Here is a 27,928-nt window from a genome sequence, read left to right on the forward strand (position 1 = left end):
TCCATCAGCACGGCAGGCTTAGAGCTTAGCTTTCTAACGAGAAACCTGCAGTCCGTTGCTGAACGGTGGCATCGGGTACAGAGCCAATTGGTCTGTGGAACTCCTTGCCACAGGATGTGGTGACGGCATCTGGCCTGGACCCCTTTAAAAGGGGATTGGACAAGTTTCTGGAGGAAAAATCCATTACGGGCTACAAGCCATGATGTGTATGTGCAACCTCCTGATTTTAGAAATGGGCTACGTCAGATGCTAGGGTGGGCACCAGGATGCAGGTCTCTTGTTATCTGGTGTGCTCCCTGGGGCGTTTGGTGGGCTGCTGTGAGATACAGGAAGCTGGACTAGATGGGTCTATGGCCTGATCCAGTGGGGCTGTTCTTATGTTCTTAACTACAATTCCCAGGAAGCCTTGCAGGTCTCTTGTTATCTGGTGTGCTCCCTGGGGCATTTGGTGGGCCGCTGTGAGATACAGGAAGCTGGACTAGATGGGCCTATGGCCTGATCCAGTCGGGCTGTTCTTACGTTCTTAAACACCTCCTGAGCCCCCAAGCCAGATACTGGAGGAACCTGCAGATACAAACACACACAGTAGAGTCATTGGCTGGGAAAGTTACACAAAGATCTGGACCCAGGCAGAGGTGTCACTAGGGTTTGACTCACCTGGTGGGAGAGCTCATCCCATCACCCCCCCCCCCCACAGTGGACCACTTCCTGTACCAGACCCTATAGAATAAATTACAGTCTCATACACACAGCCTAAATGCACTGGCTTCACCAGGGTTGGTGTCAACCCCACTCACTTATACATCGCCCAACAAATCAGTAACCAACCATACTCCAGTGGCCGACCTGGCGACACACAAGTTCTAGTATTAGCTCTGATACAAGGGAATGAGAGCTGACTCCTACCAACACCTTATTGGTTCACTGCTATCTCACAACACCACCTCATTTGCTCTCAGAGCAATCAGTCTCACAGGTCGGTTTTATGTTAAGAAAACCCCCTTTTTTGTTGCGTAAGGCAGTTGTTGTGTTTCTGGTTATTTGGCTATGTATAAGCTGGAGGGGGCTGTTGGAATAGGGGGCGGTATACTGGTTAGTTTATACCATGCCGACACTTTCACACAGCGAAGTGTCACATTCCTGCTGTGCGCGGGGAAACAGGACTTACTCACCACAAGAGGGCAGCCCAGACCAGAGGGTGATGCAAAGGCCGGCTCTCCGGGGCTGAAAGGGCAGCAGACAACTGATGTCTTCCTTGTTTCTGAACCTCCACTGTCACATCATCTGGTGCTGTGCAAAGTACACAGCTCTGCCCCGAGGAGCTTCCAGTCGACCAGCAGCCACAGGAGAGGTAGAGAAGGAAGAGGCAGCAGGGGCTAGAGACGCAACTGCCTCAGTGGCACGGCCTTGGGCTCAGTTGCCCCAAGTCGAGTTTGGAGGAAGAACCAGAGGCAGTAAGAGAGGTGGCACCACACATGTGTTTTCAGAGAGAGTTTCAGGCCGGAAGGGCAGCAGGGGAAGAGGGTGAAGGCGTTTGAGGGAGCTCCTTTGTAGCCAGGCATCGCCTAACCGTGCCACAGACAGGGCTGGCTTCCTCCCACCAAGAGACCAGCGCAATTAAGAGGAGTAACTGGGGAATCATTCAGGTGCATGCCCTAAAAAAACAACCCTTCTGCGCACATGCAGTACACCTTTCCCTTCCAGCAACAGAAGGACCACCTGCCCCTGACTGCACACCCTGTGACTCCTGCCTGATTAAAAAAGGAAGACGCAGAGACCATCCTGGCTTCCAGGGTGCTGTTCTGGGCACAGGACTGGAGGAAGACAGTCTGGCCAGGGTGCTCCCCTAGCCCCGGACAGGGGACTGTTCCTCCTGGGTGCAAGCAAACAGTGGGTGACGAAGGTGGGGAGGAGGGAACCACCTCCCTTGGGCTGCCCAGTCGCTTTCTACGGCAGGGAAAGTCAATTACAGCAGGGGTCATTATAGTGCTTTGTCACACTGAAGCATGACAGGCGCATGGGCGATGATGGAGCACAGCATAAATTGCATGCGTCACCGGAGTCTGCTGGCAAAGGCTAAGCAAGCGATGTGAAATTGCAGAGTAAATATTCCAAGGAAGTCTCTCTCCCCCACCCCCACAGGCACTTAACCAGCCCACAGTAAAGCAGAGGGAAAACTCCAGGCCTGCATCTATCACTCAGGGATTACTCTAATTTTTGACTCTGGTGAGGCCTTTTCCCCACTGCTCCCTGCAAGAACATGTCCATCTCTTTCTACAGAAGCCACGACACAGCTTGCATGTGGCAGGTACGTGGACAGTGACCCTGACATGAGCGACAAAGGCAGAGTCCTCCTGCGGGCTGACATATCCTTGCACATCCCTCTACCGACCCAGGTGCTGCAATAAGCACGTGCCACACACTTGCTTGCACACTCACCTTCTCCCACCCCTGCCCTGGGTCAGCTTCTGCTCTTGCAGAATAGAAATGGCTTAAAAGCATCTGAGCTGGTGGCCATCCACATTATATCTTGTGGCAATAAGTTCCATGAGCTAATGATGCATCATATAAGAGGCCTCCACGTGGAGAGCGCTCAGGTGTGACCTCAAGGTGGGTTCCAGCTCACTTGCTACAAATAAAACCTGGAGTGGGAGAGATTCAAGGACTGGACCTCGACTGCTTCTCCCAGAACCAGAGGCTTCTACCTCTACAGACCTTCTAGCCAACGGCCTTTAAAAACCTAATTCTTATTTAAAGCAAGCAAGGCACCTATAAATCTCCATTTAAGCCAGGGAGATTTACTGCTCAGGGGGAGAAAATCTAATAGGATCCTCCTGCTAAGGAAGGTCATCGGGGGTCGTGTGCTGCTTTGCTATGGATTTAGCATCTCTGACTTGTCTCTCGCAAGCACCCTCCTCCCTGGGCCACTCTCTGCCACAGGGGGCTGCTGCTCCTTCCCACCTCCCCGTCTGAGCCCAAATTAGCCGGCATGCAACAGAACCGGATAGGAGCCATGCCCCAGGCTGGGGGGGGGGGGGAAAGTTCTAGTGGGACCAATGGCAAATTGTCATGATTCTCCCTGGCCGCCGCCACAGCCATGTCACTTCTCAGCCCAAGACAGCAAAGTATATAAAACTAAATAGCAGCCACCAACTTTAAATATTTCCCTTCTCCCATCACCTCTTCCTACTCTGAAAACTGTATTCCGTTTAAAGATCTAACTTGCTAGATCAAAAACTCTTGGAGTGGGTTAGAAGAAATGCACTATATTGTAAAAACTGAGTTTAAAAAATATTGCAAATAAATGTTGAGGGAATAGAGCAGGAGCTGCTGCACATTGACTCAGAGTCCGGTTCCTCAGGCCGCACTTGAGGTGCCTGGACACGCCCAGGTTGATGCAAACGGAGCACTTCACAGTCTCTCAGACAGTCCTCGGGAAAGACAAGGGTCTGCTCTAGAAATTGACACAAGCTCCTAGGCGTAGACCTGCCCAGTCCGTGCCCCTTCGGGGTGAGAAGCTGCCAGGTGTCACACATGCACAGCGTAGGACTGCAGCCCAGGAGGCTGCGCTCATGTGTCTGGGGGACCCCCACTGGCAGCATTTTCAACCCCTGAGCATCTCTGGTGGGTGATGGTGTCCATTATCTGCAAACTGGGGAGGGGGTTACCAGCAAACAGAGCGGACTGCATTTGGGAGAGGCTTTTTTTTTTTTTTAAATTGATTTTCTGGCACTCATCTTAAAACAATAACAGCTGACAATGAGCGTGGCGCTAATGAACTCTTCAGGAGGAGAGGTAATTGTTCAATTAAGATTAACACATTACCCAGCCGCCCGACTCCCTCTCCTGCTCTCCCCCCCTCAGCTCTTCTCTGAAGGCAAAATGGTTTCAAAAGGGGGAGTTGACACCCCCCCACCCCTTCCCTGCCAAGGCTCCAACACAATTCTGAAAGATCTTCCTCCAAATACATCTCCCTGCCCAGCATTACTAAGCAAGGAGAGGCGCGGATCCAGGGAGGCAGAAGGGGGAAGAAGGGGGGGGTTCTTAATTCCCTTGCCCCTGCTCTTTTGCCCCTTCACAAATACCAGCAGACCGGGGAGCAGAGAAGACACCGTGTGTCCCGGGGCTGCAGCATAGGGGCCGAGGGCGAAACTCGCCTCCCGCAGCCCTATAGCTGCAAAATGCATTGGATCCTTCATGGTTGTTTTTGGTCAAAGGGGAAGAAACCAAACAAACATTTGGCGCCATTCACTCCCAGGAAAAAAGACTGGTTAAAATGGGGAGGAGGGTAAGAGTCATTAAGGCACTAATTTATACTTTGAACAAGCTGCAGTACATCAGCGACCCCTTGAATTGCAGAGCAAAGCACTCTCAGAAGGTGGAGAACTGCGCTCTGTGCATGTTCAGCCACCTTGTTCCTATTTAGCCCAGTAATTACCTCACACGTGATCAGAGTCCTTGAACTGGGCACTAAAATGGAGTTTGAGGGCTAAGCCCCACAGTCCACACTGGTGCATGTGGACCAAGGCCTGGCCCGGCCTGGAGGTTTGGTAGGCAGGGGACGCGTGGCTTGGTGGCAGCCATCTTGGAGACAGCACCCCCAGGGCTGCCGCAGTGACACCGTGGCTCACGATGGCTTGTCGAGGCCTCCGTCCCCGTTTCTGCCAAGTGAAAGGAGCGCTGCCCTCTGCGAAAAGCCCTTTCCAGCCAGCAGTCAATATTACGTCCATTACCCCTGAAGCCAGAAGCGCAGCGTGACACTAACAGTTTCGGGGCGTGAACAAGTATTGACATCTTTTACGGGCAGTGCTGAAGCAAAAGGACCTCTGCTGCTCCCGTGGGCTGAAACAAAGCAAAATACACGGCGTGGATGCAGAAGCCAAATGCGAAGCCGCTGGCCTCCTGCCTCTGAACGTGCAAAATGGGAGCGAACCACTGCCCCCGCCTATGTTCTCTCCCATACACATATCATGCGCAACCTCCTGATTTTAGAAATGGGCTACGTCAGAATGCCAGATGCAAGGGAGGGCACCAGGATGAGGTCTCCGGTGTGCTCCCTGGGGCATTTGGTGGGCTGCTGTGAGATGCAGGGAGCTGGACTCGATGGGCCTATGGCCTGATCCAGTGGGGCTGTTCTTATGTTCTAATGCTACAGATGTGCCAACTCCATCAGAACATCCCTGCCGGATCAGGGCCCGCTAGTCAAGCACCCTGTCACTGGCTCGCAACTGCTGGTTCAATGCCTCCAGGGAGCAAGTCTGCAGAGTGACAGACATCCTCTGTTGCTTCTGTCCAGGGTTCAGAGGTAGGCCGCGCCTGCACAGTCTCTCTAGCCACATCTCATGGCTGATTTGACACAGGCAGACCAAGCCACCAACGAATGGGTCTCTGCTCTTTCTAGTGCCATCCACATGCCACAGATCAGCATTTTTAAAAGGGTCTCTCGGCTGTGCCAGGACTCCAGTGGGGCCGTTTTAGCTGCAAGAAAAAACACCAAGAGGGGGCTGCAGTTCTTGCTGACTTCCTGCGCACCTCAGTACAGAGGGCCAGCAGCGCACCAGCACAGCCTCCAGGCTCTCCCACGGGCACCACCAATCACCTGGGGTCCCTTTCCCAGCCCCTGTTGGTCCTGCCCTCTGCAACCCATCTTAAAGACCTGCAAAGAACCCCAGCCAAACAGACCTGCCTCCCCCCAAACCAAGAAGAGCGAGCAAATTTGTGCAGCGAACGCCAGGCTCAGCGGCAAATGTATTTTTAGATAAATCTGAAGGTTAATTTTGGAAGCGAACGTTCAATCAAAGTGAAGGATCAGCTGAGAGTTTCTTCAAGCCGTCTTTTCTGAGCCGCAAAGCTGCCTCTTCACAGCCCACCAGCATTTAATATCCTCACCAGGTGCTCTTTCCCTCCACATTATCTTCAGTATGCCTGTATTTTAATCAGGCAGGCTTGGCAGGACAAAAATGCTATTTATCCCCTGCCCCACAGCTCAGTTTTAAGCCACACAGCCTGCCTGCTGGTCAGGGACCACTTCCAATAGAGGGGTGCTGGGGGTCAACTCTTTCAACCCAAAACATGGCGGCCAGATGGGTCACTACATGGGGAGAGGCAACCCTTGTGGCAGTCCAGCGCTCACCACCCCACTTAAGTGCCAGCCAGCTAGTCACAGAACACGGTTGTGGCTGCTATTGCTGCAATGCACCTGTTGGACTTCGGCCTGCTGGGCAGCTTTTAAAGCATAGCTCCCCTAGAAAGATACAGAGCAAAAGCCTGGGATTCAGCACTCTGCTGCCTTGCTGGGGTCTGAGCAGGACAAGGGCAATGGCTAGGAGAGAGTTCTCCCCTGGCAGGGGCAGCCCCTCCGCTGAGCTGCTCCAAGAAGTAGGGCAGCTGCCGGCAAAGTTCACCCGAGTCAGCAAATCCAGGCAGGAAAAGGCCTAATGCAGCTAATGAGATTTCTGGGCATGCAACAGAGCCTCAAGGCCTGCGACCGGCAGAGAAGCCAACCCCGATGCATAAGCACAGAGCAGAGTTCCCAACACAGGTGTCCCCACGGCCAGGAGCAAGGGCAGAGCTCCTGCACCACTGACAACCGGAGTAGCAGCACCTGGGGAGAGCTCCAACACCACATGGCAACAGCCCCAAAGATCACCCATAGTCTTATCCTGTGATTTGGGGCTGCCGTCCAAAGACGCAGGACCATCTCAGGGCTTGGGCTGAGCTGCCCCACAGGGAAGGGACCTCAGATCGGCCACCTGAGCCAGTTCCACTCTCCTAATGGGATTTGCAGCATAATGTGCTTAGAGAGGAGAGTTTGCTTGCTTGACTTGGAGGGAATGAATAACCCACTTCTTTGATGGAAAATGCGCGCCTGGGAGGTTTCGACATCTGCAGGACACCTGCAAACCCCCACCCCTTACAAAATGACTGCCTATACATATCGGAGAGATGCGCTAAGCTGGGGCTTCAGCACCCATCTCAGGTCCATGTGCTGTCCAGATTCACTGGCTGTCACTCCTACAGAGCAGGGGTGGGACCCCTGAGCTCAACCACAGAAACATCTCATCTTCTCCTGAAACTGCAGTTTGTGGGAGAAGCTGCTGATCGGGTCACCGCACCCTGCCACCCTACCTGGGATCCCTCATCTGTCGCCTTGCAGGCTCCTAGTATTAGGGCCTCTCACCTCCCCTCCCAGCCTCCACTGCCGAAGCATTATATCCCTCTCCCCCTCATGCTCCTCTGCCCCTGGAGGGCACGGCAAACCCCACACCAGCCCTTTTTCGTGCAACAGCCACTCTGTTCACTCACTTTTGACAGTGCGTCCCGATGACATCATCAGATTGTTGCAGCCCAGCGACTTCTGCATCCTTCTCCTGTGTTTTTTTTTTCAGACCTGCTTGGGGGCAAATTCTCTCTAGGGGATGGGGAAACAAGAGTTAACTGCAGCTCCAGCCTCTCCAGTATGGACCAAGCAGGATGACATCATTTCAGGGTTACTGCGCCTTTAAACAACCACACAGCCCGCAGTTCTGTTCTTCACCACCGCACTAATTTGGCACTGGGTTACGCACCTTGTGTGAGGAACCTGTGTTTTAATTCCACTTCCAGATGGTGCAGAGAACCAACGAACTGCAGCCCCACAGCACTCGGGCATGCATCATGCAGACACGTCCGGCATGTTTCAAAACAGATCTCCATTCTCATTCACCTTTATGAGCGATACACTTGATCGGTGAGGTTTAAGCCCATATTTGCCCACAAGTGTACGCAAGCAACGTACAGTTGCCGCCTGTAGGACATGTGGGCAGAAATGGGTTAAAAACCAGACACCCAAAACTTGTTTTATTTTAAAGGCAAATAGAGGGTGACGGGTGATGGGTGGCCGGTGACAGCCTGGAAGCAGGTGACGCTGCTTCTGCAGACTGACACACAGTCCGAGGGCAAGACCTTATGCGGATGCTCAGGTTTCCCACCATCCAGCCACAGCCGCCCGATCAAGGCCTGGGCTCCCTTAACTGGCTCATTAACTCAACTTCGCTGGGTGGCTGAAGCACAGCACCAGCTGGATGGATCGGGTCAGCGGAGAGCTTCATCATACCTGAGCTGCTCCATGAGAGAGATTCATTACGCCGTCGTCCTCCTCCTGCCCCCAGGGTGCCCTTCGGGAGCGAGTCCGGAGAAGCCAGGGGAAGTGACCTGGCTGGGATGCTGCTGCCCCAGTAAATCAGGTGTCACCTTGCAAGTAATTGGAGAAAACTGTTTGCTTCTGTCTCTTTCCCACAACGCTTGGCAGGGGACGCTGAAAGGCTGGTCTTTCCTCCGCTGGGAGGTCTGCCTTCCACCTGCCAAAGGACACAGGCCACCACAACAGGAAGCTGGCTTAGTCCAGAGCCCAGCAAACCACAAGCTACTTGCCTGGCTTCTCTCTTTGAGCAGACAGCAGAACGGGACATTCTGCTCTGGCTATGAGTACAGGTGGCCAAGATCAACCAGTCTGACACTTGCACATGCTTGCCCCTTCCCTCACCACGGTCCCCTGAAATGCAGCAGAGAGCGTGACGCAACACTTCTGCAATCTGGAGCACTGCGTCCAGTTCTGGTCACCACATCTCACAAAGGACATAGAGGAACTGGAGAAGGTGCAGAAGAAAGGGACCAGAATCATTACTGGGCCGGGGCAACTCCCTTATGAGGAAAGGCTAGCGTTTGGGGCTCTTCAGTCTAGAACAGGGCTGTCCAAAGTTTTTGGCAGGAGGGCCACATCATCTCTCTGACACTGTGTTGGGGGCCGGGTGGGGGGAAGAATTAATTTACATTTAAAATTTGAATAAAATTACATAAGTTTACATAAATGAGTAAAGATGAACTTATATGAATGAATGAAGGTCTTGCAATAGCTCAAGGCCAATAAAAGGCCTTGCACAAAGCAAGGCTGGCCTTTCCTTTGCTGCTGCTACTGCATCACAGACGTGAAACAACAAGCAGTGGAGGGAGCCCTCATCCCACAGCTAACGTGAGAGGTCAAACAGTTGCCCTCACTCTGAGAGCAGTTGCGTCAGGCCAGTGTGGGCTCCGACGAAGTTCCAGAGACTCATTGGAGACTGGGGGCTCTCTGAGGGCCGCATTGAGAGGCCTTGAGGGCCGCAAGTGGCCCCAGGGCCAGGGTTTGGGCACCCCTGGTCTAGAAAGAACGCATCTGAGAGGGGACATGATTTGGACATATAAAGTTATGCAGGGGATGGATAGAGGGATGGCAATAAATCTGTGGAACTCCTCACCATAGGATGTGGTGATGGCACCTGAAGGCTCTGATGTCTTTGAAAGGGGTTTGGACAGATTGGTAAAGAAAAAGTCCATCTCAGGTTACAAACGGGCCAGACTGGGTACAGATGCAACCTCCTGGTTATAGAAGTAGCCTATCTGAGCATGTCAGCTGCAAGGGCATGGAAACAGGATGCAGGTATCTTGTTGTCCTGTGTCCTCAACTGGTGGGCCCCTGTGAGATGCTGGAGGCTCACTAGGTGGGCCTTTGGCCTGAACCTGCAGGGCTCTTATATTCTTAACAGCGAAACCGTCTTTATAGCAGAGCAGCTGCATTTCCCCCCTTGCTTCCTCCGCACCACGTGGCGCCTTCATCATTTCTTCCCCCCTCTTCTCTCTCTCTCTCTTTTTGATTAACAAAGGTCTAAGCAAATATTTTCCCTGCAGACAATTTAATTTGCGTGTGCCACAAGGCAGCCAGGTCTCTGGAGCAGATTTCTCTCCCCCTCCTCCTTCCCTCAAAGTAGTATTAGCCTCTGTGAAATTCTCCTTTTGTGCCAATTCCTCTGTGTTCCCTTGATGGGCTGTCATTGCGGCTACACAGCGCCAGCGAGTGACTGAGGGCTCCCCTCCTTGCGCGCCATAAATATCCAGACATACAGGACTGGAGTCACAGGCGCAAGCGACGCCACAGATCTGCCTTACCCTTCACGACGGACCTGGAGCCTCCCATGTCCTGCCAGCGCAGCCTGTTGGATTCTGGCCCTTCTCCCTGCCAGCACATCTGATGCTCTCCTCCTGACCTTCTCCTGAAAACCCAGCACTGCACCCCATCAATCAAGAGGCACAGCAGAGACCTCTGGAAACGTCCAACTGGGGAATCGCACACAAAACATTCCCAGTTCCTTCACATGCCATGTCACCTGCAGCAGCGGCGCTGGATCCTTCAACTCTGCACATGCACAGAGACATCATTGAGTTTCTGTGTTGGCTGCAGAACTCCTGCAAAATTAAGTTGTTGTTTCATTTGATGGATTAGCAAGACTCTAAAGCTTATGGACAGGTGCAAGGGCTGTTGGTAGCTCAGAAGCCAAAGAAGTGATTCTGGAAGGCTTCCAGCAGCCGGGGGAAGAAGGGCGGTCGATGCTCTACGCAGGCTCATTTCCCCTCCCAAAGACGAACAGAAAAATGCAGATTACAGGGGTAAAAATGGCAGCTCAATCACATAATGGCCACAGAATTGCTTGCCATGGTGCAGAATTTTTTAACTTACATTTTTAACCATGGACTAATTTGTTCATTTAACCCGAGATGCTCATCACACCCTTCTTCCAAGGAATTCAGTGTAGCGTATGCACTCCCCCCCCCCACAACAACTTTATGAGGTAGGCCAGGCCAGAAGAGAGTCACCCTGGACATCACTGGTCTGGCCCAATACTCTCTAACCAAACCTTGCCCTGTGGGAAGCTGCCAAAGATTAAGGTTATCTGGATGCAGAATGCCCAGACTAGGAAAAGCCTTCCATCAGCAGACAAGGCAGTTGACCCCTCAGGCTGGTTTTTTCATATGATGCTGCCTTTTGCCAGGCCAGACCTTTGACATGCCTGGCTCAGTACAGTCTGGACACTGAAAGGCAGCGTCTTCCCAGGGTTTCAGGCAGAGAAGAGGAACCTCTCTGGGGATGCCACTAGAGACTGAGCCCTTCAGCACGCAAAGCACTAATTCTGCCACTGAGCTTTTCCTAGAGTTCCTCACGCTAAGCATTTAACAAGCAAAAACCAACAGGACAGGAGCTCCAGTGAGTGAAACCAGCTCCATGACGACCCCCCGTCCCCCGTCCCAAGCGAGCCAGCCTGGCAGACTGGGGGGAGCAGGAGCAATGCACGCAGGCCGGCCCGGTGACCATGGAGAAAACAGCCTCTTCCTCTTGCGTGCTGTCTCCTAACCAGTAGGGTGGTGTTTCTCAGTCGGTCATGAGCCAATTTCAGGTGGGTCCCCATTCATTTCAATGTGTATTTTAGTTTTTAGTAGATTAGTCTTGATATGCGACTGCATTTGGGGAAATGTTATAGATCTGTACTTTTAACAGGCTACTCAGTATGTGCTTTTAACGACAGTTAAAGGATCTTACTCCCAGGTAAGTGTGGATAGGAGTGCAGCCTTTGGGATGCTGGGCGCAATGGGGGCAAGGCGGCAGCGAAAAAGAAGCCGCTTGGCCTCCTCAAGTGTTGCGGGATGGGGGAAAGGGGAACATTTGCTCTGCTGCCGAGAAGGTGCACCAGTGGCCAGAGCCTCCCCAGTAAGGTGGACTGTCTTCCCCGGCATCTAAGGCATGATGCTAGAGACCTCTGCTCCAGCAGGAGGGGAAGAAACACCACCGGGGGGCTTCTCAGTGGCAGCCCCTGCGCCAAGCAACCTCGTGGGGTCCACCTGGCCCCTCATTTTGTCCAGCATCTCCATCTCCCGCCCCTGTCCTCCCTCCCCTGTTTCAAGTGTTTGTGCTCAACTGTGCAAACTGGCTTCAGGTTTGCGTTTCTCTCCTGTGGTGCAGGTGGCTGTTTGCCGGTCAGCTGCCCTAGACAAACCTGGAGGGCTGATCAGGTAGGGTCTTATTTCCCAGAAGCACAAAAGACAGTGTGGCACAGCCATGGAGCTCCTGCACCCCCCACTTAACCAGCAGAAGAGACTTCATGGGTAGGGTGACTCTTCGAGGTCCCTGGAACTCGAGGGTGCCTCTCAGGCAGGGACAGGGCAGGCAGAAAGCAACAGGCAAGTCCCAAACCAGACAGTCCCGGAAGACCCAAGAGGAGGGGAAGAAAAAAAGACAGATAACAGCCAGAGACACCATTTGCTTTTTTTTTCTCCTCTTTTTTGCTTTTCTCTCATTTTTAAAACAATATAGTGCAGCCCGCACTTCTCACAGTAGAATATAATGGTCGCTTTTTTCATATAAAAAAACACATTCTCAGATTTGTAAATGCACTTAGTGCTGGAACACAGTAAGGTTAAGGACACAGTACCTCTAGACGCTGAGCACCAGGGCTCAGAGGCGGGGTGGCTCGCAGTTCCTGGGTTGTGTTTTTAAACAGCAGGGAGAACACAAAATCTTTTTTTGTCCTTTCTGCAACGCAGACACCCCTTGAAGAAAACCTATGACACGTGTAGTAAGAGATCACATCTGTTGGACGACGGGGAGGAAGGAGTACCTTTTGGAGTGGAATTATTGTTGGTTTGGAAAGAGCAAGAAATAGGCAAATTTTAGATCTGGGGACGGGACCTAAATGCATCCAAGGGGACTCAACGCACCTCACCTTTCTCTAGAGTTGGACAGACACACAACGGACAGCAAAATTCACTTCTGTGTCAAGGACCCCGAATGAGCCCCTGTGACTTGATCCAGGAAGATGAGATGGGGAGGCATGATGGACAACTGATAGCTAGACAGTGCTCATCCCCTCCTCACCTCCTGGTCATTTTTTTTTACAAGATCTCCTTAGCTCCAGATCCTTTTCCAGGTGTTTGACCCGAATTGCATCTGGGCCCAGCCAAATGTGAAGCATTACCAGTCACAAACAGAAGCCTGTGTGTGTGTGGGGAGGGACAGGTGGGAGGAAAATCTAAGATAGGATGGGGGGGTGTCAATGGGTGGGAACAGGCCCGACTCCAAAGGGGACAGGCTTCTGCTTAGGACACCTCAGAGGTAACTGGGTGCTCTCCCTCGCTCTCTGTCTGACCTCTCAACACCAGTCATCCACTTAGCCAGGTGGCACAAAGATGGACTCAGAGGGGGAAAAGACCATGAGAAAAAAAACAGGAGGGGCAACACAAATGGGGGGACGACGACAACTCCTTCCAAGACAGCCTTGGCCGTTTGCTCTCTCGCTCTCAAGCAGAACTCCTCTCCGGCTTCCTTGCTGAACACACACTGGCCCCGAGACACACACACAGGCAATGGAACATCGCCTCTTAAAATAATAATAATAATAATAATAGCAATAATAATTATTAATAATAAAATGTAAGTCTCTTTAAAAATTCAAAAAACGACGACAGCAACCTAGGACTAGGCCGGCGCAGGGAGGGGGGAACGGGAAACCCGTCGGTAGCAGCCAAACGCAGAAAAAACGTACCGCGGAGTCCGCAATAGCGTCAAGTCTTCGAGGGCCTCCTTGTCCTCCTTCACAAGCCTCCAGACCTCCCCACCCCAACGCTCCCAACTACCAGCCTTCATTGGAAACAGTGCAAGTTACAGACTTCAACCAGAAAGGAAGGGGGGGTTGCGCTGCCAAGCCCGTGGGAGGCCGCCTCGGGGGGGTGGGGGCTGCGGTGCATTTTCAGAACTCCCACCTAAGCAGCACAGGACAGAGAACCTCTTTCTGGAAGAAGGAAGGCCCCCTCCCCACAGACACATGCAGATCCAACCAGTCGCGCACCCACGCACCCCGTCCTCACACACACACACACACCCCCCCCCACCCCGACCAAAGCCTCCTCTCCCTGGATTAGCAGCAACATTGGACAGAACCCCCCTCTTCACATTCTTAGACAGAACCGCCACTTCTGAGTCGCACAGACAAGGGCTTCCTCCGTCCCGGGACCGCCAGTTGCGGGGCCTGAGTTCTGAAACGCCAGTGTCTCTCCGACGGTGCCGGAGACGGTCAGGGGCGAGGGGGCCAGCAGTCGAGGCGATCTGCCCCCCAGTCCCGCGTCCAGCAGCCCTTATCTGTAGACGGGGAGGCGGATGTGGGCGTGCTGGTGGTCCAGGAGCCGCGGCACCGAGACGGTCTCGTACCCCTTGCCCAGCATCTGCTCTTTGATACAAGGTGGGTGGATGTCGTTGATGAGATACTCCAGCGACTGGAGGCTGCTGCTGAGGATGGAGGCGTTGCAAAGGGTTTTGCTGGGCAAGCTGGGGAGCCCGTCCGAGGGGTGCACGCCCAGCTCGCGGTGCCCGTTTGCCAGCTCCGGGGGGTTGTAGCAGTCGCTGTTCGGGGTGACCAGGATGCTGTTCCAGGGGGGCGCAAAGTACTGCCCCACTGAGAAGTTCCCGTGCATGCCCACGCAGTTCAAGGGCGAAGAGCTCACCTTGTCGGCAGCGCCCGTCACGGGGTAGGCACGCAAAAGCCCGGCACACACCTCCGGCGACTTGCTGACCGCGCCCCCGCCGCCGCTGCCCGCGCTGTACATCCGCAGCTGCTGCTGCTGCTTCTGCTGCCAGAGAAGGTAATCCATGCTGTCTGGGTAGAGGCCTGGCTTCGGGCCCACCAGCCCCCCGCTCGGGTTGGAGCTCGCCACCAGCTCGGCCCCCTTGCGGCAGTCGGGCAGCACAGCGCCTGCGTAGGCAACCGCAGCACCCACCGCGGCCATGCCGGCAAAGCCGTTGGCGGTGCCGTGCTTGGCCGGACTGGGGTTTGCCACCAGCACCCCCTGGCACACCGGCTGGCTGTTCTGGGCCTGGCATTGCTGATTGATCTGGAATATAATGTTCTGGATGGAGGGCAGGTTGGACTGGGGCAGGGCCAGGCTCCTGCCCGTGTGCGGGACCACCGAGGCGGCCACCGTGATGTTGGGTGGCACCGGGGCCTCCATCTGCTTCTGGCCGCCGTGGTAGCTCAGCTGGCCGGCACAGGAAGGGCCTGGCACTAAAGTGCTTGTCGCCGGGTAGGGCGCCACAGCCACGTGGACGGGAGACATTTTAGTCCGCTTGCCCTCTGCGCTCTTCACCACGCCTTTGCTGGAGGAGGCCTTCACGATCGCCAGCAAGCCCTGGTAGCCGCTCGCCTGCACAGGGTAGGGGCTGTAGCGCTGCCCCGTCGTGTCGTACCCGTTCACGGTCCGGTTAAGGTGCTTGTGCTGCGGAACCCTGATGTTGGTGGGGAAGATCTTGATGGTGAGGGGGTGATTAGCCACTTTCTGCGCGTAGGCGTCCAGCTCAGCCGGGCTGGGGTATCGCGGGGAGTGCGTGGGCGCCATGGCTTCACCTAGGAGACACAGAAAGGCAGGGTGTTAAGCGGGTGGGATTCTCTCGCTCAACGCAAGTTCCGTGAAACTCAAAAGGCTGCTGCTGCCCACCTAGCGAGACGTGCAGCGGCAGCGTCTGAACTGCGTCAGACACCGCGGGCTGCGCACAACACATCACAAGTTAGTCTGTTTGCATAATCATTAGGCAAAGTTGGATTTCTGTGGCTGGTCACTAGAGCACAGCCTTTTGTTCAACATGGGTGTAATTTGGTATGCCATGTCCAAGATCATCAAGCCGCAATGCTTGTAGTCTCCTCTAGACGTCATTAAAGGGCTCTCTGAACCCCCCGCCCCCCAGAAAAAAAACCAGAACAACCCCATCAGGAATACCAAAAAGAGAAACAAAACCATTTAGAGCTTTGATCATTTAAACATATCCATGAATTCCTAAACGACTCCACAGATTTATCTTTCCTGCCTCTAAGGCACTGAGGTTCCTTACTTCAGGGAGACTATCGCACAACTTCAGATACCCAAGAACCACACTCCGCTTTTCGGGGGAGCAGCAGGTCCAAAATCCATTTCTGAAGCATGGTGCAGTCAGAGGACGAGGCCCAGCTAATGCAGTACTGCCTGCTCTCCAGGGACCGACCTTCTTCTGCTCCCTAAACTCAAGCACGGAACCTGCCTGGGAAGTACGTGTTCCAACACTGAGCGGTGGACTCTGCCACCTTGGGGAGCAGCAGCTGTTCAAGGGAATCCAGAATCACTCACCCTAAATCAGCTTCTTGCAGTCTTGGCCATAAATGTCCCCTGGCACAAGTTTTGGGGCCACCTGTCTTGCCCTGAAAGCGTTCGTTAACCCAAGAGCCTGCCGAGACGAAGGAAGCCCAGATTCTGTTTCCAGCAGTGGTCAGATATGAGCTTCTGGGCAGCCCACAAGCAAACCGGAAGGCAACAAGCCCTCTCAAATTGTTCATCCCCAGCATGAGGTCCTTAGGTAAGACTGCTCCTGAGCCTGGAGGCTCCATGCCAGCATCTTGGTTCATCTCTCTCCTCCCTCAACTGTCTCAAACTTTTGAGCACCACGACCCACCTTGTGTTCTGCCGTGGGCCACAGTGCAATGCTCAGAAGCCTTACTTGGGAGTCCCTGGACGCTGCTTGTAGGTCGCGTCAGCCCGTGACCCACTCGCTTGGCTCTGCAGGCCTCGGAATGCCTCCTGGACACCAGGAAGTCACAGAAGCAAAACTGGAAATAGCTTCTGTGACCCAGAAGTCTCTCCCAGGAGGCGTGGGATGGACTGGCCTGAACCTTCTGCTCTCATCTTTATTGAAACTCATTAAAAATGAGGCCATGCGGACCAGCAGCCCTTTCTCAGTTCCGGGAACAAAAGACTCTCCAAAAGTGGCCCAAATAAACTCGGTTCGGAGAATGGAAATGTCTCTTTACCCAAGGGGGGGGGGTTAGAATATCTCCTGGATTTCAACTACATTATACAGGCAATTTCATGGGTACTTTACACCACGACGAGAGCTGCACGACGAGAAGAAAAAAAAAAGGCTGGGAAAGAATTCCATTTGCCAGCTATAAATCAGCACTTCTTATAATGAGCACCAAAAATGTCACTTTTATGCAATTTTACAGATGAACAAAACCGGCGAAATTAACTGTGGTAACCTTCTGTAGTCAGCAAAAGGCAGTGCCAAGGGGAGGGGGGGCGCAGAGGGGGGAGGAGAGAAATTATATGTATTTTTGCCCCTCTCCAACTCCTTTCTCGAGCAAGTTTCTGCTATTTCTGGTGCGAAAACTCATTTGTCGTTCCCATTATGCTTTCATTTGGAGTTTATCTTGAGTATCCAATGAGCCACCAACTGTGAAAATGATTAAATCTACAAAATCTATCTAATAGATGGAATAAATTAGGTGTTTGAAAAACGGAGCCTCTGAGAGGCAGGCAGGAGACGGCCTGCCCCAGAGTCTTTTTTAAAATCTGCAGGTTCAGGGAGCCGCTCTGTCTCCAGGAAAAAGCACCACCATCCTTGGGACAGAAGAGCAGAGCTCTCCTGGGATGCAGCCAAAAGCCCTGGGGTGGCCTCACAGACAGAGCTGAGCATCCAGGCTCCATGGTTCAGGTCTCCCTCTTCTCCTCCAGCAGCTGTCTGAGTCAGCACTCCCCCCCCCTTGGGTCTTCCCCATCTGGAAAATGGGGGCAGTGCCGCCTTCCAGGAGGTTGCCCTTGTCCGTGAGCCACTTGTCACACCCTAAGTGCAACTGACCAGGAGCAGAGGCAAAACTGTCCCTTCTGCAGACAGTGAAAGGGCAGCACTGCAGAGAGCTCCATTCAGTCTGTTTTCAAATCACACTGCTGGAGGAGGGGGAGAAGTGGGGCACAGGAACCCCCCCCCCAAGCCTCATGGAGGTATCCCAAGACTGTGTCATGTACTTGACCTATTCCAGGGGGCATATCATGGCCCCCCCCGGGGGGAATGGCTTTTTCAGCTCTCAGAGGAAGAAGAAACCTCCTTGGAAACCTACCTCTTTGGAAAGCAGAGGCAAAAGATTCACCCCTTTCGCCAGGCTGCCCCCCCCAGGATGCTTTTCAGGTTCCTGCAGGAAAGCAGCCCCCCCCACTGCCCCCAGCCTCTCCTCCCTCCCTCTCCACTCTCATCTCTCCCAGTGGCTACATTAAATCCAGCTCAGAGGACCAGATTTTAATTGACTTAATAGACTCATTAATAACAATGTCTATTTAAGACACCTGTAAAAAGCCCATCACATTAGCGTAATGGGGAAATGGCCGGTGAAGCCGCCTGCCCGCCTCGCTACTCCAGCGCTTAATGGATTTGGGGACGAGGGAGGCCTCTGCTCAAAGGAACCAGAGCTGCACAAACACCCACCTGGTGGGGGGACCACGCTGCACCCCAGCATTCGAGGACGAGGTCAATGCCCCCCCCCGTCTCACCACAGGGAAGGCTCCTTAGAAATAAGGGCAGCTACAGAGCGTGAGGCCACTAATTTTTTTTCCAAGAACATATTTCTGTTCGGAGATTCCCTTAAAAGGTTGCAAAACTTTTGACGTTGCACAAGTGCATCTATGGTAGTAAATGGTGTCTCCATTAACCCCATGAATCAGCTCTAAGGCCTACCACCACGGTTCTAGATCAAAGCAAGAGGGCCTGTCTCAAAGAGGCTCCCAAGCAGGATGAGGTCTCTTGTTGTGCTCCCTGGGGCATTTGGTGGGCCGCTGTGAGATACAGGAAGCTGGACTAGATGGGCCTATGGCCTGATCCAGTGGGGCTGTTCTTATGTTCTTAACTACAATTCCCAGGAAGCCTTGCAGGTCTCTTGTTATCCGGTGTGCTCCCTGGGGCATTTGGTGGGCCGCTGTGAGATCCAGGAAGCTGGACTAGATGGGCCTATGGCCTGATCCAGTGGGGCTGTTTTTATGTTCTTAACTACAATTCCCAGGAAGCCTTGCAGGTCTCTTGTCATCTGGTGTGCTCCCTGGGGCATTTGGTGGGCTGCTGTGAGATACAAGAAGCTGGGCTAAATGGGCCTTTGGCCTGATCCAGGGGGGCTGTTCTTATGAGACATGGGCACCCTTCCTCCCGCCACTGCTTCTCTGCAGCTGGTATTTGGAAGCTGAACCTGGAGGCAGCGCAGAGCTGTCCTGACCTGACCACCAGCCTTTAATCCCCACCTAATCTCTCAAGTCCCCTCTGAAAGCCACCGAAGCCAACAGCTGCCGCCATATCTTGGGGCCACAAATGCCACAGCCCAATTAGGTCCTGCATGTCCAACCTGAATCTTCCACTCATTTGCTTCATGACTCCAGTCCTGTGAGAGAGGGAGAAAATGACCCCTGACACACTTTGGGCATCTCTTAATAAGCCTCCACCACCATCCCTTTTGCCCCAGCGAAAAAGCCCCCAATGCGGCTGCCGCTTCCCAGGAGGAAGTTTCCCTCCAGCCTCTCATATTGGTTGCCCTCTTTTCCCTTTGCCCCCTTCCCAGCTCTCCAGGATCCTCCTTGAGGTGTGGTGGCCAGAAGCCACCTGTGGGCTTCCTGGAGGCCCTCGGCCAGCCACCACAGGAGGCTAGGCATAGTTTTGATTGCTAGCTCCTCAGGGCAGGGACCTGCTGCCTTGCAAATGAACAGCGCTAAACTGAATCATGCAACACACTAGCCAGGAACATGTGGCTCCTGAAGATCCCCTTTTCCGACGCCTGAACGCCTCTATCACGTAACCTCTCTGGTTTCTCCAACGTCGGCCAGCGTTGCTCATGGACTTTCCAACATATTTCTGCCACTGTAAGCACTGAAAACCTGCCCATTTTTAAAGAGCAAGCCCAGGCGGTGAAATTCAGCCACACCTCCAAGTTCCATGCTTTCCTGGTACACGCGTGAAATCCTGGCAAGAACAAAGCCCCACCTGCAGATCTCAGGGGCACACGTAACACCGAGGCCTCGTTCCACACAGCGCCCAAGGCAGACACACACTGTGAGCACTGCAACTGAGGGTGCCTGCCTGCTGCTCGCCTTCCTGAGAGTCAGCGGGGGGGGGGGGCTTCCTTCCAGTGATTATGGAATGACTTCTGCTGCCACTGCGTCCCCCAGGGCCGACCTGTCACACTGCGGGCTTACCGGGGCAACGCATGGGTGGGAAGGATGCCCTGCTGGGCAGCTGCCAAGACTCTGCGGGTGCAGGGAGTTCAGTGGCTGCTCGGATCCCCCCCTCCGCGTGCGCCGGAAGCCGACAGGCCGTGATGAGGAATGGCACATCTGCATTCCCCTTCATGCTAGCGCCGTTGTCCTTGGAGGTGGCAGCCTTGCAAATACTCAATTAACATGACACTAATTAGCCAGTGACACTCATAGAATCCCTAATGAAAATGGCTCCCAGCAAGAGGGGCGGTGGGAAAGGCTCGGGGGGGGACGGGACACAAGTCAAAATAGGCAAGACACAAGAGGGGGATCCTGGAGGTGGAGCCCCATTATGTGTCAGGGGTGCCCCCCTGTGATGCTCCAGAATGATGGGACAGGAAGCACATGCTACTGACACTCCTGGCTGCGCTGTCATTACGTCTTGGATGGGGCAGGATCTGTGCTGCCGGCATGGCAACTTTCCCATGCTGACACTCAGGAGCCTCCAGTGCTGTGCAATACCCGGTTTCCCCTTGTCAATAAAATGGAGACCACCCCCCGAAAGGTGTCTGCTCTAGAGAGACCAATCCGACGCTCATCAGCTCCACGTTTATGGCACCCACCAGCGCACACTGGACCAGGAAGGCCACTGTGCTCTCAGCTCTGCTGAACAAGGCAGTCCTGCACACAGGCGCATTCTCATCAACTGCAATGGGAATTCACGCAGTGGCACCCGCCACGCTAAACAAGGATTGAGAGCCCAAACCTACCCTTCCCCCTCCCAGGTGAGTGTCTGCAGGGTTGCAAATTCTGACTGGCCAAATATTTCACCCCAACCACAGGACCAGAAACCTGCGTTTCATTTCCAAAGCAAACTCTGCAATTCTCAGGAGGCTCCAGCCTGCCTTTGCAAAACTGGGGCATGGACTTCAATGCCTTGGCTTCATCCGCACCGGCCTGTGACCTACAAAGGCCAGCGCAGGTCAAGCACGGAGGCCAGCCAGACAGGCGGCAAACACGCCCTGGAACATCACTCGGGGATCAAGAGCGTGTCACTCACTGCCTGAGCGCCAGCAGGGCTGGATATGACAAGCTGCAAATTCCATGTGTTGTCACATCTCAGGATGACGCAGTGAACCCCCACCAGGAAAATTACAGAGCTACCAATTTCCGAGAGGATTCCTGGCGTGCGTTTGCGCTCTACTGGCAAGGGCTTTTTCCCTCCCTGCAGTAATTACTGCTTTCTAACGGGCCGTAATTACTCTCCCCAATCACCCCGTCACCCGTCAGGCAGAGGCAGCCTTGCCTTGACACCCAGCCAGTTGCCAGGCCCGGCCTGGCCTCTCCTTCACCCCTCCCATTTGCAACCTGAGCCATCAGTGCTCGACAGCAGAGCCCTTTTGCTCTGGGCCCGCGCACCAGGTGGAGCCTGGGCAGCTGTCCAGGTGGAGGAATGGCAGGAGCCCCGAGTCACTTCTGCACCCACGAAGAGGTGGCCAGTCCACCCTCTCAAGCAAAATCTATCAGCATCAAGAACAGCTGGAACCCACCACCCTCGTAAATCACACAAACCAAACATATCTGTGTGAGTCCTCCTTCCCACAACCAAAGATGCAGAGCCAGGAACTCAATGCCACATGATGGAGAGTTTGGCCAGCAACTTAAAATGCCTTCAAAAAGGGTACTGAACACATTTGTGGAGGACAAGAACCTAGCAGTGGCTGAAGAGAGCCTCCCTGCGCAGAGGCAGAAGCCGGAGCCCAGAAACTGGGGTAGGGGGGCACTGCTGCTTATATGCCCTGCTGCTGATGGGCTCCCTGCAGCCATCTGTTTGGCCCTGTGAGAAAGCAGGCGGCCGGACTCCATGGAGGTATCTGGAAACGCAATACGTTTTACTTCTGCTATTTATTGACCGATTTGCATTTTTGGGCTGCAGTTTATGCAAACTAAAAATACAATTAAACCCAGGCACCAGAACGACACCGCAAAGCAGGCAAGGACGAGCAGGTCTTGCCTGCCCAAAAGCACCCACATCAAAACCGCACGCTGGAAGATAAATTGTCCAAGCGCTCCCCAAATGGCAGGTGCAGGTGAACAGCCCCTTCCTCCCACAGGAAGCAAAGTGGTCAGGGCCTGATTCTTGGCCACCGCTGTGTGGGTCCAGCGCCGAAAAGGTCCGATCTCTTCTACCCACAAATGCAGCAAGAGTCAAAACCAAGAGACCTGGCCCCACAACAGCACTGGGCAAAGAAACCAGGACACAAACCCCCCAAGCCCCTGCTGCGCTGGAGAGCCACAGAAGGACAGAACAGGTTCCAGGATTTGTATCTCAGTGCTCAGTCCCAAGCCATGAGGAGGAGGAACGACCCCTGGAAACACAAGCTGTGACTTCAGGAAGGCAGGTCGGCAATCCTGAGCACATTTACTTGCAAGTAAGCACTGCTAAATTCACTGGAACTTGCTTACCCAGAATGGCAAAGACACGAGATTCCTGGAAAAATCTGTATAAGTTTTTAAAAAAATTCCAATGCTCTATAAAACTGGAATCTGAACCAGGACATGTCTATACCTTGTGTGTAGTCACTGGAGGGCAAGACTGAACCAGGGCCATTCTCATGGCCGGTGCCAGCTCTGCCCACTGAGCTCCAGGCCATCCCTTGTAAGAAAGCAGGTGTCACACTGGGCATCCATAAGAACAGCCCCACTGGATCAGGCCATAGGTCCATCTAGTCCAGCTTCCTGTATCTCACAGCGGCCCCCCAAATGCCCCAGGGAGCACACCAGATAACAAGAGACCTGCAAGGCCTTCTGGGAATTGTAGTTAAGAACATAAGAACAGCCCCGCTGGATCAGGCCACAGGCCCATCTAGTCCAGCTTCCTGCATCTCACAGCAGCCCACCAAATGCCCCAGGAAGCACACCAGGTAACAAGAGACCTGCAAGGCCTCCTGGGAATTGTAGTTAAGAACATAAGAACAGCCCCACTGGATCAGGCCATAGGCCCATCTAGTCCAGCTTCCTGTATCTCACAGCGGCCCACCAAATGCCCCAGGGAGCACACCAGGTAACAAGAGACCTGCAAGGCCTCCTGGGAATTGTAGTTAAGAACATAAGAACAGCCCCACTGGATCAGGCCAGAGGCCCATCTAGTCCAGCTTCCTGTATCCCACAGCGGCCCACCAAATGCCCCAGGGAGCACACCAGATAACAAGAGACCTGCAAGGCCTCCTGGGAATTGTAGTTAAGAACATAAGAACAGCCCCACTGGATCAGGCCAGAGGCCCATCTAGTCCAGCTTCCTGTATCTCACAGCGGCCCACCAAATGCCCCAGGGAGCACACCAGGTAACAAGAGACCTGCAAGGCCTCCTGGGAATTGTAGTTAAGAACATAAGAACAGCCCCACTGGATCAGGCCACAGGCCCATCTAGTCCAGCTTCCTGTATCCCACAGCGGCCCACCAAATGCCCCAGGGAGCACACCCTCCCAGAAACCTCACCCAATCACTGCCACAACGGCTGGCCAAGGGCTCTTTCTCCGCCGCCACCCCCCTTTTTCACCGGGTGGAAGAGAAAAAGGACGCACTGAGAACGACAATTTTTCTCCCCCTTTCCTCCCCCTCACCCACCAACCATGACCTGTTCCTTTTCCCCAGCTTTGCATTCAATAACAGCTAAATAATTGAATCATCTCAGCTGCTGAAGATTTGGCTTTGAATTCTATTGGAATTTTAAATTGTTTTGTTTCTTCAGTATTTTATTACTGTAAATGGAAAAACGCATCACCCGCAGTAATAATCCAATGGCTTTGGATATTAGTCTGAGCTCTTGCTTGGAGCGAGCCAGCGATGGGGACAAGAAGCCATTAGGACCGCTGGAGAGGCTTATCAGATTACGCCCAGGGCGAAACAACTTTTTCCTTCCACAAATTGGCCAACAGGCTGGCTCCGAGGCAGACTGAGGCGGACGCTGTGGTGGGAAATAAATCTTGGGTCTTGATTGGGAGTGACGGAGGCGGCAGGGTCGGGGGTGGACGACGCTGGCCGGAGATGCAGCCAACCAGAGCTCATCAAACATCAAATTTGGCATCTCTGGTCTGGGTGACAACAGGAAACAAGCAGTGGGGCTTGCCATGGATTGCAAGTGCATTTAAAAATAACTGCAGGCAGGAAGGTCAACGTGCAGAAAAGCCAGCACGAAATCCTATCTGGAAGGCCCCAAAGTGAGGGGGCGAGGGAGGGCGCCAGGATACAGGTCTCTTGTGGTCTTGTGTGCTCGCTGGGGCATTTGGTGGGCCACTGTGAGATACAGGAAGCTGGACTAGATGGGCCTATGGCCTGAGCCAGTGGGGCTGTTCTTATGTTCTTAACTACAATTCCCAGGAGGCCTTGCAGGTCTCTTGTTATCTGGTGTGCTCCCTGGGGCATTTGGTGGGCCGCTGTGAGATACAGGAAGCTGGACTAGACGGGCCTGTGGCCTGATCCAACAGGGCTGTTCTTACGGCAAAGGCAGGGAATGCTCCAACAGCCCTATCCAGCAATGGCCTGGACCCAGTTCCAAAGTGGCTGTGGCCACCGACCTGAGAGCTCTCCAAGGCCTGCCTTATGACACAAGAACCGCTCAGCACCAGGAGAGGATTTTTGCATCTGTGCCCTGACTGTGGGCTTCCTGGATGCACCCAGCTAACCACTGCTGGAGACAGGACACTGGGCTAGATGCTCTGAACCAGAAAGACAACAAGATGGCCCTTGGGAGCCCGCAAATCCTATCCATATTATCTTAAGAACCTGGACACCACATGACAAGAGCTAGACAATACAAGCCCAAGGCGCCTCCCCCCCCCCATCTGTCTACAGCAATGCTACTGTTCCTGCAATCGTTCAACCAAGTGCCAAAGTACCAATAAACCCAGCAGCAGTGGTGCTATCTGGGCAGGGTTTGGGAATGCAACACTTTTCACAAACTTTTTTTTAGCAGTGCTGGAAAGCACCCAGCCCCCACCCTGACCAACCATGTTCCTGGGATCATTCTCCTCCTCAGAACTTGCCCTTGCACCTGTGATACTTGCAAGAGCCAAATCTGACTGGCATCGTGTCAGTGGTTGGCAACCTGCAGAAAGACTATGGTAGAAGCCTACAGCACCCGGTATTCCCAGGCGGTCTCCCATCCAAGTACTAACCAGGCCTGACCCTGCTTAGCTTCCGAGGTCAGACAAGATCAGGCATCTGCAGGGTAACATTACGTCCTTAAAAAGCTGCAATATAAACTCTAGCAGGTTATTTCGAGTCAAGAACTCCTTGCCTCTCATTCCGTGACTGGTCCTTTCCCTCCAGCAAAGGTCATCCAAGCAGGGCCCTCTGACAAAAGCAGAGGAAGCATTCTGTGACATCACAGCAGCCTGCGGCAAATGGGCATTGCTCCCAGGCTACCACCAGATTATTGTCCATTGTGCATAGATAAAAAAGCAGAGGGGGAAGTATCCCGTGGTGGGCTCAAGAAACATCCTTATTAATGAGAAGGGGGGGAAATCACTAATTGAGAAGCCGCCTAGACCTGTGTGAGGCGGTGGCTGGCCGGCCAGAGTCTCAACAGTTGCCAATTAAAGCAGCCTGCAATGAGAAATTAGTTCCGGTTACATTCAGCCACACACAATAGCCTTTGCCGAGGCCCAGCTGCCAGCACTCCTAATTAACCTCGAATTTTAACTGTACACTTCTTGAAATGTGCCAAAAAGCAGGAACAAAGTGGAGAACAAGGCAGGGTTAATCACAGAGCTCCTTCAAGCACAAACCGCCGGGCGGGGGGGGGGGGGTGAAGGAAGGAGAAAGGGGGAGTCAAGGACCCCACTGGAATAATGAAACTGTCCACACTGCTCAGTTGTCAGACCATCCCACAAACGGCCCCCCCCGAGGAGCTTGACCACAGGCAAGGGACAGCAGTGCACCCGGAGTCCGACAACCAGAGGCCATCAAGTCCAGCCTCCTGTACCTCACAGCGGCCCACCAAATGTCCCAGGGAGCACACCAGATAACAAGAGACCTGCAAGGCATTCTGGGAATTGTAGTTAAGAACATAAGAACAGCCCCACTGGATCAGGCCAGAGGCCCATCTAGTCCAACTTCCTGCATCTCACAGCGGCCCACCAAATGTCCCAGGGAGCACACAAGACAACAAGAGACCTGCATCCTGGTGCCCGCCCTTGCATCTGACACAGCCCATTTCTAAAATCAGGAGGTTGTACATACACATCATGGCTTGTAACCCATAATGGATTTTTCCTCTAGAAACTTGTCTAATTCCCTTTTAAAGGCACCCAGGCCAGATGCCGTCACCACATCCTGTGGCAAGGAGTTCCACAGACCAACCACACGCTGGGTAAAGAAATATTTTCTTTTGTCTGTTCTAACTCTCCCAACACTCAATTTCAGTGGATGTCCCCTGGTTCTGGTGTTATGTGAGAGTGTAAAGAGCATCTCCCTATCCACTCTGTCCATCCCCTGCATAATTTTGTATGTCTCAATCATGTCCCCCTCAGGCGCCTCTTTTCTAGGCTGAAGAGGCCCAAACACCGTAGCCTTTCCTCATAAGGAAGGTGCCCCAGCCCCGTAATCATCTTAGTCGCTCTCTTTTGCACCTTTTCCATTTCCACTATGTCCTTTTTGAGATGTGGCGACCAAAACTGGACACAACACTCCAGGTGTGGCCTTACCATCGATTTGTACAATGGCATTATGTTAGCCACCCAATGAAGACACCCAACTGCGACTTGGGTTTAACTTGGGCCACTTCACTAAACAAAAGTGATCAATTTTTAAAGCATGTGGTAGAGGCATCACAGTACACCTTTTTTCCCAGAGCTGGTGGAAGTGCGCCCTGCCAGGTTAACTGAGGATAAAGCTTTGTTTGCAACCGTCTGGGCCTATGGAAAAAGATAACGCTTTGTTTGCACCGTGCCAAATAGGAGAGATACTGCCCTATTTGGGAATGCGCCCAATGAGTGGGTGGATGGGAGGCAACCACAAACTCTCCCAATTTTGCCAGCACCTAGATTAAAGGACATTATCACACTGCATAGGTTCCTTAGCCTTGTTCTAGACTCAGCACACTTGAGACTCTGCCTCCAAGCCAAACACATTCTACCGCCTGCCGCTAGTGGTTAAGGAAGAGCATGACATTTCTGCCACCCTGCGAGGCACCTGATTCTCAGCCACAGGGATGGGGTCCCAGAGAAGACTGGCCTGGCTGGACTCACCACATGCAAGCTGGTAGACGTGGCCAGACGGATTGGAGCCCTGCTTCAACCACGCGGCAGACTCCGCCTGCCACCGCCCTCCCAAGACAATTTCACTGTGCCTCTCCTGATAAGACAGGGCAGATCTTATTTCCATACGCACAAATTGAAAACATAATCTCTGCTCTTAATCTTTGCGCTGCGGATGCTGCTGCAGGAGGGAAAGCACGTGAGGCTCCGCACTACCTGGCTTCATCCCGATTACTTCCAAGCCTCCTTTGTTTGCAAACAGGAGCAGCTTTTGGTTACAAGGGAAGAGGAGAAAGGCGTGAAAACAAACACACAAGAGGAATAAAAGCAACCCAAGTGGAAATGTCTCTCCTGCAGCTCCAGAGTTTTAGCTGAACCAGGAAGGTCAGGAAAACTGGGTCAGCACTTCCCACCCAAGCCTGGCAAAGGCAGGCAAGACACCTGGGACGAAGCTGGATCTGGCCTCAGGTCCCCTCGTTGCTAACCCTTAACCCAGGCAAACCAGAACACGGTGGATCCAAAGGAGGACATCAGCGGTGCTTGGAGAGCAAATAATGGGCAGGCTTTGGGAGAGCTCAGCGGTGCACTCTGCATACTTTCAGAAACAGTCTCATCACTCACAATTTTGCAGGCTTCATATCTGAGCAGCAGTGAAATGAAGTTCTAGTTAAGCCAGCCTTGGCCTGGCCAGTGATGCCAGCTCAGAGGTGCCAAGAAGGCAAGAGAAGTCTTGCAGGATCTGGCACTGGCAGAGCCTGAAGGCAACAGCCCTGGCAAGTGGTGTACTGCCACTTGCTGTGGAT

General features: G+C 53.4%; 1 protein-coding gene across 1 annotated transcript in view; it reads right to left on the reverse strand.

Moving 5' to 3' along the window:
• Window positions 1-12,106: 12,106 nt before the first annotated feature.
• The window catches only part of FAM222A (family with sequence similarity 222 member A), a 63,636-nt gene continuing 47,814 nt past the window's right edge, over window positions 12,107-27,928 (reverse strand). The window contains exon 3 of the mRNA XM_066609798.1: window positions 12,107-15,239. Coding sequence (XP_066465895.1) covers window positions 13,978-15,239 — 1,262 coding nt within the window. The 3' untranslated portion in view covers window positions 12,107-13,977. The remainder of the gene's footprint in view (window positions 15,240-27,928) is intronic.

Source organism: Tiliqua scincoides, chromosome 14 (assembly GCF_035046505.1).
Source record: "Tiliqua scincoides isolate rTilSci1 chromosome 14, rTilSci1.hap2, whole genome shotgun sequence".
In the NCBI taxonomy this organism is placed as follows: domain Eukaryota; kingdom Metazoa; phylum Chordata; class Lepidosauria; order Squamata; family Scincidae; genus Tiliqua; species Tiliqua scincoides.